At 61.5% G+C, this 12,838-nt stretch overlaps 3 protein-coding genes, 1 non-coding gene and 1 pseudogene across 4 annotated transcripts, besides 1 other annotated feature; all 5 read left to right on the top strand.

The window, feature by feature from the left end:
- Window positions 1-476: 476 nt before the first annotated feature.
- Window positions 477-1,010, top strand: LMJF_10_1090 (conserved hypothetical protein; the record flags this gene model as incomplete). The annotated part of the gene is made up of 1 exon (XM_001681391.1): window positions 477-1,010. One exon carries the CDS (start codon window positions 477-479, stop codon window positions 1,008-1,010), a length of 534 nt encoding a protein of 177 aa, XP_001681443.1.
- A 736-nt stretch (window positions 1,011-1,746) lies between these two features.
- On the top strand, window positions 1,747-4,440 carry LMJF_10_ncRNA1. Its single transcript, XR_002460094.1, has one exon. It is a non-coding gene (non-coding RNA).
- Window positions 1,789-3,676, top strand: LMJF_10_1081 (annotated as a pseudogene).
- Window positions 1,789-3,676: a sequence feature.
- A 694-nt stretch (window positions 4,441-5,134) lies between the features above and the next one.
- Window positions 5,135-7,483, top strand: LMJF_10_1080 (putative eukaryotic translation initation factor 4 gamma; the record flags this gene model as incomplete). The annotated part of the gene is made up of 1 exon (XM_001681390.1): window positions 5,135-7,483. One exon carries the CDS (start codon window positions 5,135-5,137, stop codon window positions 7,481-7,483), a length of 2,349 nt encoding a protein of 782 aa, XP_001681442.1.
- Window positions 7,484-10,425: 2,942 nt separating this feature from the next.
- Window positions 10,426-12,204, top strand: LMJF_10_1070 (hypothetical protein; the record flags this gene model as incomplete). Its single annotated transcript, XM_001681389.1, has 1 exon — window positions 10,426-12,204. The coding sequence occupies one exon, from the start codon at window positions 10,426-10,428 to the stop codon at window positions 12,202-12,204; it is 1,779 nt and encodes a 592-aa protein (XP_001681441.1).
- Window positions 12,205-12,838: the final 634 nt, after the last annotated feature.

Here is a 12,838-nt window from a genome sequence, read left to right as displayed (position 1 = left end):
AGCGGTCGCCCTCCGTTTCCACCCACTAACATCCCCATCCACTTGTCTCTTCCTTCTGCGTTTTGCGTGCTCGCCCCTCTTGCCTCACACTCTCTCTCCGTTGTGTGTCCTCCGTCGCTTGTGGCTTGCAGTGTGCGCCGCCACCGTGCAAAGGATCGGACGCACTCGAGCCTCTCGCCCATTCGTTTGTTTTGAGGGGGTTATTCCATTCTCTGGGCCGCATCTCGTCACCGGATATCGATACACACACACACACATATATATATATATATACCACACCGCCATCATCATCGTCTTTCTCCACACGTAGTCGCTTCGCATCCGATACTCGGATAGGGTTTGGCACATCATCATTTTTTTTTATCTGTGTCTGTGTCTGTGACTCCCTACTCCCCTTCCGCCGCTGTTCTCTCCTTCCCCTCCCATCTACCACCACCCTACCCCTCCACTCCCCGGTACAGACCCGCGTTGCCACCATGCAGGCAGTACTCACTCACATTCACAAGGCCAATGTGAAGGCGCTGGTGCTGAGCCGCATGAACATCACCATGGTCGTCCTGGACGGGATGGCGATGCTGATGCTGATCGTCACGTGGGCCGTGTCGGTGAAGAGGGAGCAGGGGGGCGTTCTGGCGCGCTACGCGGCCGGCATTATCGGCTTTATGCTGCTGGCCATCACCATGATGCTCTCTATCCTTGTGCAGCGCCTGCAGCCGCGCCTCTCCATTCTGTACGCCCACCAGGCGATGGCGGTGCTGTCGCTTATCCTCAGCTCTCTCAGCATGGGTATGAACGACGTGGTTGTGGACCTCTGCAACCGCGGCAAGCAGGTGGACAAGACGCAGTGTGGCTCCCACATTGCCGAGACGATCGCGGAAGTGATCATTGCTCTTACCATGGTCTTCGGCTTCGGATCCTCGCAGCAGCGCATCGTCACTTTCATTGACAAGGGCATCCTGGACGGCATCAAAGGCCGCTCCAACGCCGGCGGCTTGACGCAGCTGCCGTAGAGGCGGGCGGCAAAGTAAGCGGCCGCATGTGGATGCGTCTGTCGTGGTCTTAGGGGCAGGACGGGTGCGGGGCGAAATGGAGAGGCACCGCGCCACGGCAGCAATCCATAGCGCGCGCCGTACGCACACAGGCACGGCCACCGCACTTGAGCACACGCGCCCCGATACGCGCCCGATCGTCATCTGGCTCCCTCCATTCCTCGAGCCATCAGCGCTACACCACCACACTCCCGCCTCCTCCAGTGGTCTCCCTTATCCCTCCTACGTGTGCGCGTGCTTTAGGTGCCGGGTGCCCCTCCTTTACGGTACTGCGAAAGCGAAAGACAATCCAACAAGGAAGCGGCACGGACGCATGTGTGCGTGCGTGTGCGTGCGTGTGCGTGTGTGTGTGTGCCACGGCGACCGCTGCGGTTGGAGGCGCGTGCAGGCTGACGAGAGGCGCGCGGCGGCAACTAGGGAGAAAAAACGGAGGAGAGTCAGGGGACAGGCAGAGGAGTCACAGGCGCACAAGAGCGTGTGTGTTGCGGTTGTCGTCGAACTCCTTGTGCTCCCGCACGATGTCTCTGTCTCTTCGGGTGAAATGGCATCAAGGTGAGCGTGTGCACCCGCCCGCGTATGTATCTCGCTCTTGACTGGGGTGTGTTCATCATGTGCCCGCTGATATTCGTCCTTTCTAGGTGCTAAAGCAGGAAGGAAAAGCAAACGATACACGATCTGGTTGTGCTCTGCAGGCACCTGTGCGCTTCTCAGCGGTGCTCAGCCGTGAGGAGCGCACACGCCGCACTTCGCCCATGCCTTCGTCCTTTGTACAGCTGTTGCGCTGATGGGGCAAGCGAGGCGCGCTGATGCGATGGTGCGGAATGTGGGGAGGGAGACGACGGACGACGCTCTGCTTGAGCTATCGAAGGTCACATGCAATGCGAGGTCCATATCCCTTCCCAGTCTTTCAGACACCTCCAGGCCCAGTGTCGCCTCCACCACCCCATACACACACACACACACACAAACACAGATCTGCGCCATCCTCCTCCGTCTTTTTCGCCCTTCACGTGTATGCATACTGCCAACGGCTCTGCGCTACTCTCTCCTGCCCTCTCCCCCCGCTTGCCCTTCCCCTTCTCCCTGCCGTAACCGCTATCACGCATTCCCCCACCTTGTGGTGATGGCAGCGCGCGCGTTGCCTCGCCGCCGCGCACACAGAAACGCATGCATTTGCCGACGGGGCAGGCTCAATGACCACGCAGGATGAGGGGGCAGAGCCGCAGTGGACTCTCCTGGTGTGCATGCCCGAGTGTCAGGCAGCGCACGTCAGCATCGTGCGTGAGCTGCGCGATGATGGCGTCGACATTGTCGAGCGCCGATTTGTACTGACACCCGATCAGGCCCTCACCATCGCCCAACAATATGCGCACCTGCGGCGGCGTGCGGCAGCGCTCGTCAGTTCTCCACGAGCGCTGCCGCGGAGGCAGGGGCCGGCAAGACATCGCCGAAGCCGTTCCTGTCAGAGGCACAGCACCGGCAATAGTCAGCGACGCTGTCTCAGCAACAGGCGGAGTCGCGAGCCGTGAGCGGCCAGTTGCTGGACAAAATCATGCGCCTCACTCAAAGGCATCGAGCGCATCAGCAATCAGGGCCCTCGCCCGCCCCCACGCCTGGCAAGGGGGCGGGTGGCGCTTGCGAGGTGGCGCCGCGGCCATTGCTCTCTGAGCTGCTCTCTCTCCGAGGAAAAGGGGCGGATGGCGACGGCGTGAGCTCTGAGCGGACGTTATCCAGCCAACACCGCTCACGCAGCTGCGAGCGCTGCCACCACTGGCACCACTGCAGCCGGGGCAGTTGCACCGGCACTATATCAGCGCTCTCTTCCCGGTGCGCTCTCCTCGCCGTCGGCCACAGCATCGCCGAAGCGCTGCACCCCTGCCAAGGATAGTCACACGTTCATTACAGATCCGCAGGTCCGGCAGCAGGTAGCGTCTCTCCTGCAGGAGGGGGGCACCGTGTTGGTGCTGCTCTTACGCGCCGTCAACGCTGTCGAGCGACTGGTGCGCCTGGCTGGCCCGCAGGATCCTCTCGAGGCACGACGCGTCGTACCGGGACCCTGGTCTGCTCACTACGGTGTCGACGAAGTACGAATGGGCGTGTACACACCGAGCAACCTTGCAGATGCACGGGTCGCCGCCGAAAGTGTCTTTGGCGAGGCGTACGCGGGCCAGGCAGCCCACCGCAAGCCCCGGCTGTCATGGGAGCGCAAAGCTCCGCGGGGTCGCCGGGGCATCGCTGGCCACGGAAGACGCACTAGCGACCCCGCGGAGCTTTGCGCAGATCCTCCCCACGCTGCGCGCCGGGGTGCCCGCCACGCAGCGTATTTCCCCTACTACACCGGCGTGCAAGGGCCCACGGCGTCGGCTGCGACAACGTGCGCCACTATCCCGACTGCGGCGGCAGAGGGAATCGATGCCGTGGCCCCTGGAGAGCGAGCCGCCGCCGTATGCCCGAGCGCCACCCCACAGTACCCGCAGCGCCAAGCGAGGCTTGACGAGCTGGATGACTTGCTGCGCGGCCACGATGGCTGCTGGCCCTACACGCACACGCGCGCTCGTATGCGTGTGCGTGTGCGTCCCGCCGTCGGGGTACAAGGAGCAGACGACGGCGAGCGGAAGAGTGAGTGAAGATGCACACAATGTGAACCGAAACAAGGGAAGCCATACCCCCTCCCCCCCCCCACCACCACCACCACTGCTGCGGAATGGGGAGAGGGGGGAGGTGTGCAGATGGCGGAGAGGGCCGGCGCTGCTTGCGTGCAGCAGTGTGTTTCGCTCTCGCCCTTCTCGATCAACACCCCCTCCCTCCCTCCCTCCCTCCCCCATCCACTCCGGCACATCTCACAAGAAAATGAGTTGAACGAGAAACGGCGCGAGCGTTCACGGTCGCACCGCCACGCCACTCGCCCCACACTGGAGGACTCTACGTAGTCGCTCGACAGGCGGATGCGGATGCAGTGCTGCCTCCCCTGCTTGGCTGCAACACCTTTTGCCTACCCCCCACCCCACCCCTCTCTCCCATCTCCCACCACTGCAGCAGCTTCGCTTGCTTGTCATGCTCGTGCTCGTACTGGGGGGAAGGCATGCATGTAATGCCCCGCCTCCTTCATCTCCGCTCATATCATGCTCCCCTCGCCGTCTTCTCTCTACCGCTACACCCTCTTGAATACCTGTCTCTCGCCCGCCCCCTTCACACGCTCTCTGCCTCTGGTGCGCGCACCCGGGTGCGAAGTGTATCTTCGGATTCAGCGTCGCCTTGTTTGCATCCTCCGTCGCTATTAGCCGGTTTTCCTTTTTCCGCGTTGTGCGTGTCTCTGTCTCTGTTTGGTTGTCGTGCGCGTGCGTATGTGCGTTGTCGTTGTGTTGAAGCCTCTGCTCAGCATCTGACCCCCCCAACACACACACACACACACACACACACGCGTTGTTGTGTGCCACTGAGAAGGTGGTTCCCTCTCTTCCATTCCTTGTCCCTCACTCTCTTGCGCTGGCCGTCACGCACTCCCCTCTTGTACGGTGGCAAAGGGCTCGGGAGAGAAGACTCAGCCCCCCCCCCGTCGTCGTCGTCGTCGTCGTCGTTGCTGCCGCTGCCGCTGCTGCCGTGTCGTGGCGTGGCGTCTTTCACTGATATAGTTTTTGTTTTGTCTTCAACCCTGGCGGTACAACATCTTTGGTGGCGTTGCTGCTGCAGCTGTGTGCCTGGTTCGGAAGCACAGAGGAGGCTGCGGCGCCTACGGTGCATCGACGCACTTCCACATCCGCGCACGCCCACCCGGTATTCATCTCCCCGTACCCAGTCTTACATATACCCGGGACACCCCCGGGATACAGAGTGTGTGCATCACCATTAGCCCCCAGCAGAGAAGGAGGACCGCAGCGGGCGAGCGGGCAGCGAGACCCACGACGAAAGGGCTGCACCTGCGCACACGGCAAGAGCGGCTCCCCTTAAGTCTCCTGCCGACACACACACACACACACACACCTCACCGCTGAGCGCGCCACCTCCGACCCTCTCCTTCGTTTGGTCGCCTCGTGTCGCCTTTTGCGATTTCGCACTGCCGCATCGTTGCCATCGCCACTGTCGCCATGAACAAGAACTACCCGGGCCGCATCACATCCGCCCCGCTGGCGCAGCAGGCGCGGGGGTTATCGTTGCGCCCCGGTGCGCCGGCTAGCTTTCTGGACCGTGCGCAGCCTGGAGGCGCGGGCACAGGCATCGGCGCCCAGCAGTCGCACCACAACAACAACCTGCCTCGCGCGCCGCGGGCCAAGCCACCTACCCAACTGCAGACCCCCGCCCCGGCACCCCCACTTCCGAAGGAGGAAGCGGAGGAGGAGCGTAGCGGTGCCGCCGAGGTCGCGCCGTCCGAGGTGTCGTACCCGGAGGACCACATCTATGACGTGGAGGACTTCATCAAACTGCGCAAGTGTCAAGCGCCGGTGCCGAGCGAGGTAATGGAATACGCGCGTGCGATGTGGAAAGAGATGCCGGAGAACATGGACGACATGGAGAACAACTCCCTGCGCGACAACCTCTTCCGCGAGCAGAACGCGTCGACCATGTCGAAGGTGATGACAGACCGTAAGATCAACAACGAAGTACTGGGCATCCTCGGCAAGGTCACCGCATCGAACCTAGAGAAGATGAAGAAAGAACTAACAGACCTGCCCATTCGGCAGTCTACCAAGGAGGAGATCGACGAGGTAATCAAGGTCTTCTTCAACAAGTCAACGAAGCCGGAGGATAGCTGCTACACACACCTGTACGTGCAGCTCATCGCGCACCTCATCTCCTCCATCGGCGAGCGCGAGGAGGCCGGTCGCATGATCCGCAATGAGGTGCTTCGTCAGTGCCGATCCACCTTCATGAACTCTGGGACAGAGGCGGTGGAGCTGGAGAAGCGGATGGCCACCATGTCGCCAGAGGACGCTGAGATGGAGCGCATCCAGTTCTCGGGCAAGCAGAAGGCAAACATTCAGTTCCTGGGGTTGATGTTCACGAGCCGACTGGTCCGCCAGAAGGTTGTGCACGCCGTGCTGGACTCGCTGCTCTACGGCCCTGGCCATCGCCGCCACATTCCGACCGACTACAGCCTCATCCACTTCATGGAGCTTCTGCAGGTGTGCGGCCCTCACCTGGACACTGCTTTCTACGAGGACCCGCTCCCGCGCTACCGTGAGACGATCACTGAGCTGAGCAACTCGCACCCGCAGAAGCGTATCCAGTTCCTGCTGCAGAACTTCCTCGAGACTATGAGCAACAACTGGGTGCCGCTGCACGGCCCCGGCGCACGCCGCACCGAGGGCGGCGGCAACGCGGCGCAGGGCAATGCCAACAACAGCGGCTCGGGAACGCTGTTGAATAACAACGGCCGCGGCGGCAACCTGCCCACGATGCCGCTGGCGCCCATGCCGATCCAGGAGGCGCAGCCACGGATTCCTGACTACGAGGAGTTCTCCAAGGTGATGGATGACTTCTTCATGAGCAGCTCTGTCGATGAGATCGTCTCCATCATGTCTTCGATCCCCCCTGAGGTGGTCGTGGTGTACTGCACCAAGTGGCTTGGTCGGTATATCAATACATACAAGTACACGGCAGAGCGCACCCGCCTCGGTGAGCTCTTCGAGACCTTGATGAAGAAGGGGGCTCTCACCACCGAGCAGGCGCAGGAGGCGCTGCTGCAGCACGTGCAGAAGTCAGCTGAGGAGGAGCTATTCACGGACATCCCAAAGTACTTTGTGCACTGGGCGTCGCTGATCAAGCACGGCCACAGCGTCTTCCCATACTCGCTGCACACAAAGGTGCTCAACATGCTTGTAGATCATCACGTGGGCATAGAGGTGATTGCGAACATGGTGCGCGACGTGGAGGCCGACACGAAGCCGGAGCAGCTGAAGGACCTGAAGCCCCAAGACCGCTTCCGCGTCCTGCAAGCGCTTCTGCGCTACACCCCACCCATGTTCGTTCACGAGTCGGACGACGACCAGCAGCCGAAGCAGACCGTGCTGGACCTGGTCGGTACCATCGACCCAGAGGTGACGTACTTTAACGAACTGTGCACCTCGTACGATGACGACAACTTCCACGCGAGTCCGGCCCTGAGTGACATGCAGAAGCAGAGCCCGTTTCTGTGCGCCTCGGCCTTCTTTACGTTCGTTCGATACGACGTGAACTTCTTATGCACCCAGTACAAGGAGCTGCTGCGCAAGATTTTCACCGCACGCCCGGCCGACACGCTGCTCGTGGAGGTGTACCTCCAGTGGAAGTGTCTGGGGTGCTCGCACCGCTTCTTTTTTGCCTTCATTCGAAAAGTGTTAGATGTTGTGAATAACCGCCTGGACGTGCTCAACAAGCTCTCCGTGCAGCTGCGCACCACCTTCAAGGAGGACACGCTTGTCTCGCTGATGGAGGAGGCCATCAAGGAGCGGAAGTGAGCCGGATCCGAATGAGCGGCTTGGAGAGCATTTTCTGGTCGTCTCTCCATCCTGCACTTCCCTCCTCCATTGCCCTCTCTCTCTCTCTTGCGACTCACGGACGCCCTCGCGCTGTGTCTTTGACGTAGTGGTGTTCGTGAGCCGCTTATGTGTGCTGTGCGTGTGGGGGGAGGGGGAGGGGGGGTTGGTTCTGCGGCGTGTAAGTGCGCGTGCCGTTGTGGACGGTTGCAACCGGCGTGTCGTGTTGCTCGTAGCCGCCTCGCCCTCGTTCCGTTGGGCCCCGTGGTACCCTCCCCGCCTCTGCCTCTGCCTCTCTCTCTCTCTGTTTCTCGCCCCGTCTGTCTGTCTCTGTCTGGCGTGTCGTGTGGCGCATCGTGCTGCGGATGGCAGCAGCGCATAGTATTGTGGGCGCAGACGGTCTTGATGGTTTCACCGTTGTGCCTTCTTTATCGCTTATATATATATGTATATATGTATACATATATATATATGGGGGGGTGAGTGAGTGTGTAGGTGTGTGAGTGTGTGTGTGTGTGTGTGTGTGTGTGTAGGTATTTCGTTGGTTTTCGTTGGTTGTGTGCGTGCGCGGTTGCGCGACGGCGGATGCGCCCTCCCTCGTGCCGGAGCTTTGCCTCAATCTAGACTCTCGTGCTGCACGGCTGACTTTGGCGTCCACGGGGGGGGGGGGGGGCGGCGAGTGGGCGAAGAGGAGAGACTGCTCATGACTGTGATGGCAGTGGCGGTTTGTCGTTGTTTTTCAGGGGGGAGGCAGGCAGGCAGGAGGAAGACGTCAGCCTGTCGTTCCGCGTGTTTGAGGGTGTTTCTTCTTTTCCACGTGGCCGGCTAGTCAGCTGCGTGCGGCCTCCGCCCAGGCGCCTGTTCAACTGCACGTGCTCGGCTGGCGTCTATCCAGTGTTCGCAGGACGCGACGAGAGAAAACGGAGAGAGGTACGCATGAAAAGAGGAAGAGGAGAGTCGGTGAAGGCGGCGACTGGTTGGATGGCGCATGGCGGTGGCTGCATGTGAGCGGGTGTTGGTGTGCGAAAAGGTGGGAACTGGAAGGAGAGCACACTTGGTCTCTCCTCATGTTCGAGGATGTGTCTGCAGCCCGGGGGTGGGAAGGGGTGACATGAAGCAGACATAACTATCTCACACCTCGCTTCTAGCATCCCACCCACCTCCTCCTATGTTTTTTTTTGTCTGTTTCGTTGCGCGTGTATAAGTAGTTGTGCGTGTGGGTGTGTCGGGGTCAGCAGCTATACCGTCTTAGAGGCTGTTTGCTTCTCTACCTCCTTCTGTTTTCGCCTTGCCTCCCTTCCCCCCCCCCCTCTTTCATGGGTCGATGTGCTTTGGCATTGGTATCGGTCAAACAGTGGCAGCTGCGCTGATGGCGGAGGCTCCCCTTGGATTGCTGACGTGAGTATAGAATTGTGTCTGTGCAGGTGTCTGTTGGGTTACGCCACTGTGTAGGAAAGGGAAGGGAGTAGACAAGGAGTGGGAACAGGCGAAGAGAGTAGTGATGGCAAGTGGGGGTGTGAATCTAAAACGTGCCAAAGTATGTAGACTTCCTCACCATCCACGTCACCCACCAACCCAACCCAGCTTTTCGTTGTTGGAGGCATCTCTGTTGGTTCTATGTGTGCCGGTGCTGCGTTTCTCCGGCACGCATGCAGGCAGAGACGCCCCCTGTCGGTGTCTCTCCGTCAGCATTTGTGTGCTCACGTGCCCGGATGCCCTTCTTTTTCTTCTCAACTTGTCGGCGCATGACGGCGCTGGCTGTCATTAAGTGTGTGTGTATGTGTGTGCCTGTGTGCCGGCCGTCGCGCCCGCCCTCTCTCCCTATCTCTATCTGCTTTGTCTGGGTAGAAGGCCCTTCACGTGCGCGTGCCGGGCGGATGAGGAGGTCGGCGCCACGTCGGCGGACGATGTCGTGCGTGCGTGTGTTGTTTTACAGGTGGTCTCCCCTCTTCATCGTTTTATACGCTCTCGCGCCCGCGTTCATGAAGATCAACGGAACATTGAACGCACCGCATGCGTGCCGAAAGCCACCGGCCATTCGACAGGAGAGACGGCGCACCAGCTCGTTTTCGCTCGCTCGCGCTGTGTGTGTGTGTGTGTGTGTATGTGTGTGTGCATCCGTGGCCATCTCTCCCGCCCACCCTGCTTCACCTATCCACATCTCTACACAGCCACGCGGAGACGTGCAGCATCAGTATCGATGAGCGACGGCAGGCCACATGGACGAGGGAGGTAGTCATGCAGGCGGAACGAGCCATTGAAGACGCCGCAGGCAGAGAAGACGGTCACTCGTGTGTGGAGGCCGCCTCTGCCGCCGCCGCCGCCCTTGTCTCTTATTCTCCCATCCTCTCTCTCTCTCTCTCTCGCTCTTTCTGAGAGAGACGGTAGGGAAGGAGCAAGGCAGGAAGGCATGCAATGACGTCTGCGCGTCCGCCAACCACCCACCACCACACCCGCCGTCTCCCACCCCACCCACTTCGTTCCACACTCCAAACGGAAACGAGCGGCTCTCTGTGCACGTGGCACGCTTGCTTCGGGCGTCAGGGAGCCATCATCAGCGTCGCACACGGCAGCTGTGCAGCACGCACGCACGTGCATGCACGCTGTGGTGGCTCACCATTGGCCCGACCTCATCATCTGCCCCCCCAACCCCCACCCCCACCCCTCCCAACGCCTTCTCGCTTCTCTCCTTCTTTTCTCCCCTCCCCTCCCCCTTCTCCCTCCCCCTTCTCCCTCCTACGACCTTTCTGTTCGTTGCGCCCATGAGCGCAGGGCAGTTGGCTCAGCGTGACGAATTGGTGTGTGTGTGTGTGTGTGTGTGTGTGTGTGTGCCCGTGATTGCTGACTGCCGGGCACACTCGCAGGATCCTCTGCCCATATTACCCATACGCCGCGCATCAGCTCACCACCCTCTGTGGTCCTGCATGTGGCACCTACCACCGCACAAGTCCGCCCATGACTCCATCTCTTCCTCCCTCGCCGCATCCTCATCCGCCGTCGCACCTTCGGCGCTGAGCGAGGATGTAGCAAGGCTGCTCGCATGGGGGCGACACGCGCTGCTGGCGCAGCGACAGCAGCGACGTGCCTCGAGCACTAGCCGTGCCTGTGCTGATCAAGCCTCCATATCACCGAGGCCGCTGCCCGTGTCGTCCTCTGCCGCGCCAGTAACCACTCCCGTGGCCCCAGGAAGCGATGTGCGCTCGTGGGGGCTGCCTGCACAAGGTCTGAAGGTATCGGTGAGCACCTCCGACTTCTCGCGCGCGACTGTGGGTGCGCCTTATACCGTCGAACAAGCACGAAAGCGCCTCGCTGAGCTCGCGGAGCTGGAGGCGGCAAACACGCGCGTGTTTGAGAGTCGATGGGCGCTGCTGAGTCTCGGCCGCGAGCGGCTGCTACGACTGCACCGTAAGCAGCGCGAGGGCGAGGCCCCGTCGCCGCGTACTCGTCACCTTCAGCGGCTTACCGTCGCTGTGCAGGCCATTGTGGAAGGGGAAGCCTCGCTGAAGGAGCATTTGCGCGACGTGCTGCGGGGTTTGGCAGAGTTGTACGAGCAACATCGGCAGCACCACGGTCAAACTGAGGAGGATGCGGACCACTCAGCGTCGGCGCGGGAGAAAACGACGGCCCTGCTGGAGTCTGTCCACGGGGGTGGCTCCTGCGACCCGGCAGAGGATGCAGGGGCGAAGGAAAGCGGGCCCGATTCGTTGCGAAGTCTTGCGGATGCTGTGGTGCGGCGCACCCGCCTCCTGCTAGAATCGCACTGTGAGTCGCAGAGAGTCCGGGCAGAGCAGCGCAGGGCCGCGACAGCGCGGCTACAGCGGCGCGCCGAAAGTGAGCAGGCGCTGCAGCATCAGCTCGAAAGGCTGAGGGCAGCCGTGGCGGAGGCGACCGAGGAAGAAGCCCACGAACGTCGCCGGCTGGCGGAGCTGCGGGCGCAGTGCGCAGCGGCTGAGCGCGCCGCTGCGTTACAGAATGCGTCCGCGCTGCGAGAGCAAGCCACAAAGGAGGCACTGCAGCGCCTTCGACAACTGCATCAGCAAGCCACTTTCCAGGACGCCGTCGCGCGTCAGGAGGTGGCCGCCAGCGAGGCCCGCTATCACCAGGCGAAGGCAGCCTACGACATGGCCATCAGTGATCACCACGCTGCTGAAGAAGCGCTCGCAGCGGCGCAACAGGCATACCGCGACTCGAAGCGAAGACGTGAGGACGCAGAGAGCGATCTTGAGCGGGTGCAGCAAGCCTTGAAGTCGACGTCCGACAAGTGCGATGAGGTGCACGCTGCGCGTGCACAGGCGGCAGCAGACTGTGCGGCCGTGGACGAAGCGCTCTATCGGAAGCGGCGCGCGCGCGACGGTTGGCTGTCAGGGGAAAAATGCGATGGCAACAGCGGGGTGGCCGCGGCCCTCTGTCTCGGTGGGGCAAGTGCCGCAAACGGTGCAGCGGAACGCTACGCAACGCTTCAGCGAGAACTGCCGCGACTGAAGCGGCACTTGCAGCGCAGTGTGGAGGAGGTGGTCGCTCTGGAGCGGACCGAGGCCGAGCTACGCGACACGCTGGAGCGGGAGCGGAGCGCGCTCGACCTGCTTCGCCGACAGAAGACATCCCTTGAGGCGCACCTGGCGTCCCTCGAGAGTGGCGTCGGCAACGCACTCGGCGTTGTGGCGCGGGAAAAGGCGGACAGCCAAGGGCCTGGGGTGTGGTGAGAATATCGTTTCTGACGGCGAGGCAGTGGGGAGGAGGAGCTCATCGGTGCTGCCAGCTGCTGAGAAGGAGCTGGCGGGCAAGGAGGAAGACGTTGGCGCACTTGACGAGCACAACGCACCTCTTCTCCATGTACGCTATGGCCCCTTCCCTGACACACGCACACACACACACACGCGCCCCACCCTCTCTCTCTCGCTCGCTCCACGGCACATGTCCGTTCAGCTGCCTCCCTCCTTCCCTACAACTAGATTGTGTGTGTGTGTGTGTGTGTGTGTGTGTGTGTGTGATCGATCGCAATGCGCGTGCTCACCTTCGTCCCTCTCCATTCGATTTCATGGTGCATACGCGCAGGCGCAAGGCGATGCTCACTGCTCCTGATCATCGTCGCCGTTGCCCCGCTCGCTGGCAGACACCAGAGAAGAGGAGGTGTCGCATCGCTCCCTTCTGGGTGCCACTTCTCCTCATCCACAGCACCGCTCCGTCTCTCACTCGCTCGCGTCCTCCCTGTGTCCTTTAACTTCGATGCTCCTGTTGTGTTGCTGCGTAGCACACGAATACGCGAGCCGCTTACGCGCGCAACGAACTTGGCCGTTTACACGCGAACGGTGCTCTCTCTCTCTCACTCACTCACTC

The sequence above is a fragment of the Leishmania major genome, chromosome 10 (genome assembly GCF_000002725.2).
Source record: "Leishmania major strain Friedlin complete genome, chromosome 10".
Classification (NCBI taxonomy): Eukaryota; Euglenozoa; class Kinetoplastea; order Trypanosomatida; family Trypanosomatidae; genus Leishmania; species Leishmania major.
This window is presented reverse-complemented; position numbering and strand designations above follow the sequence as displayed.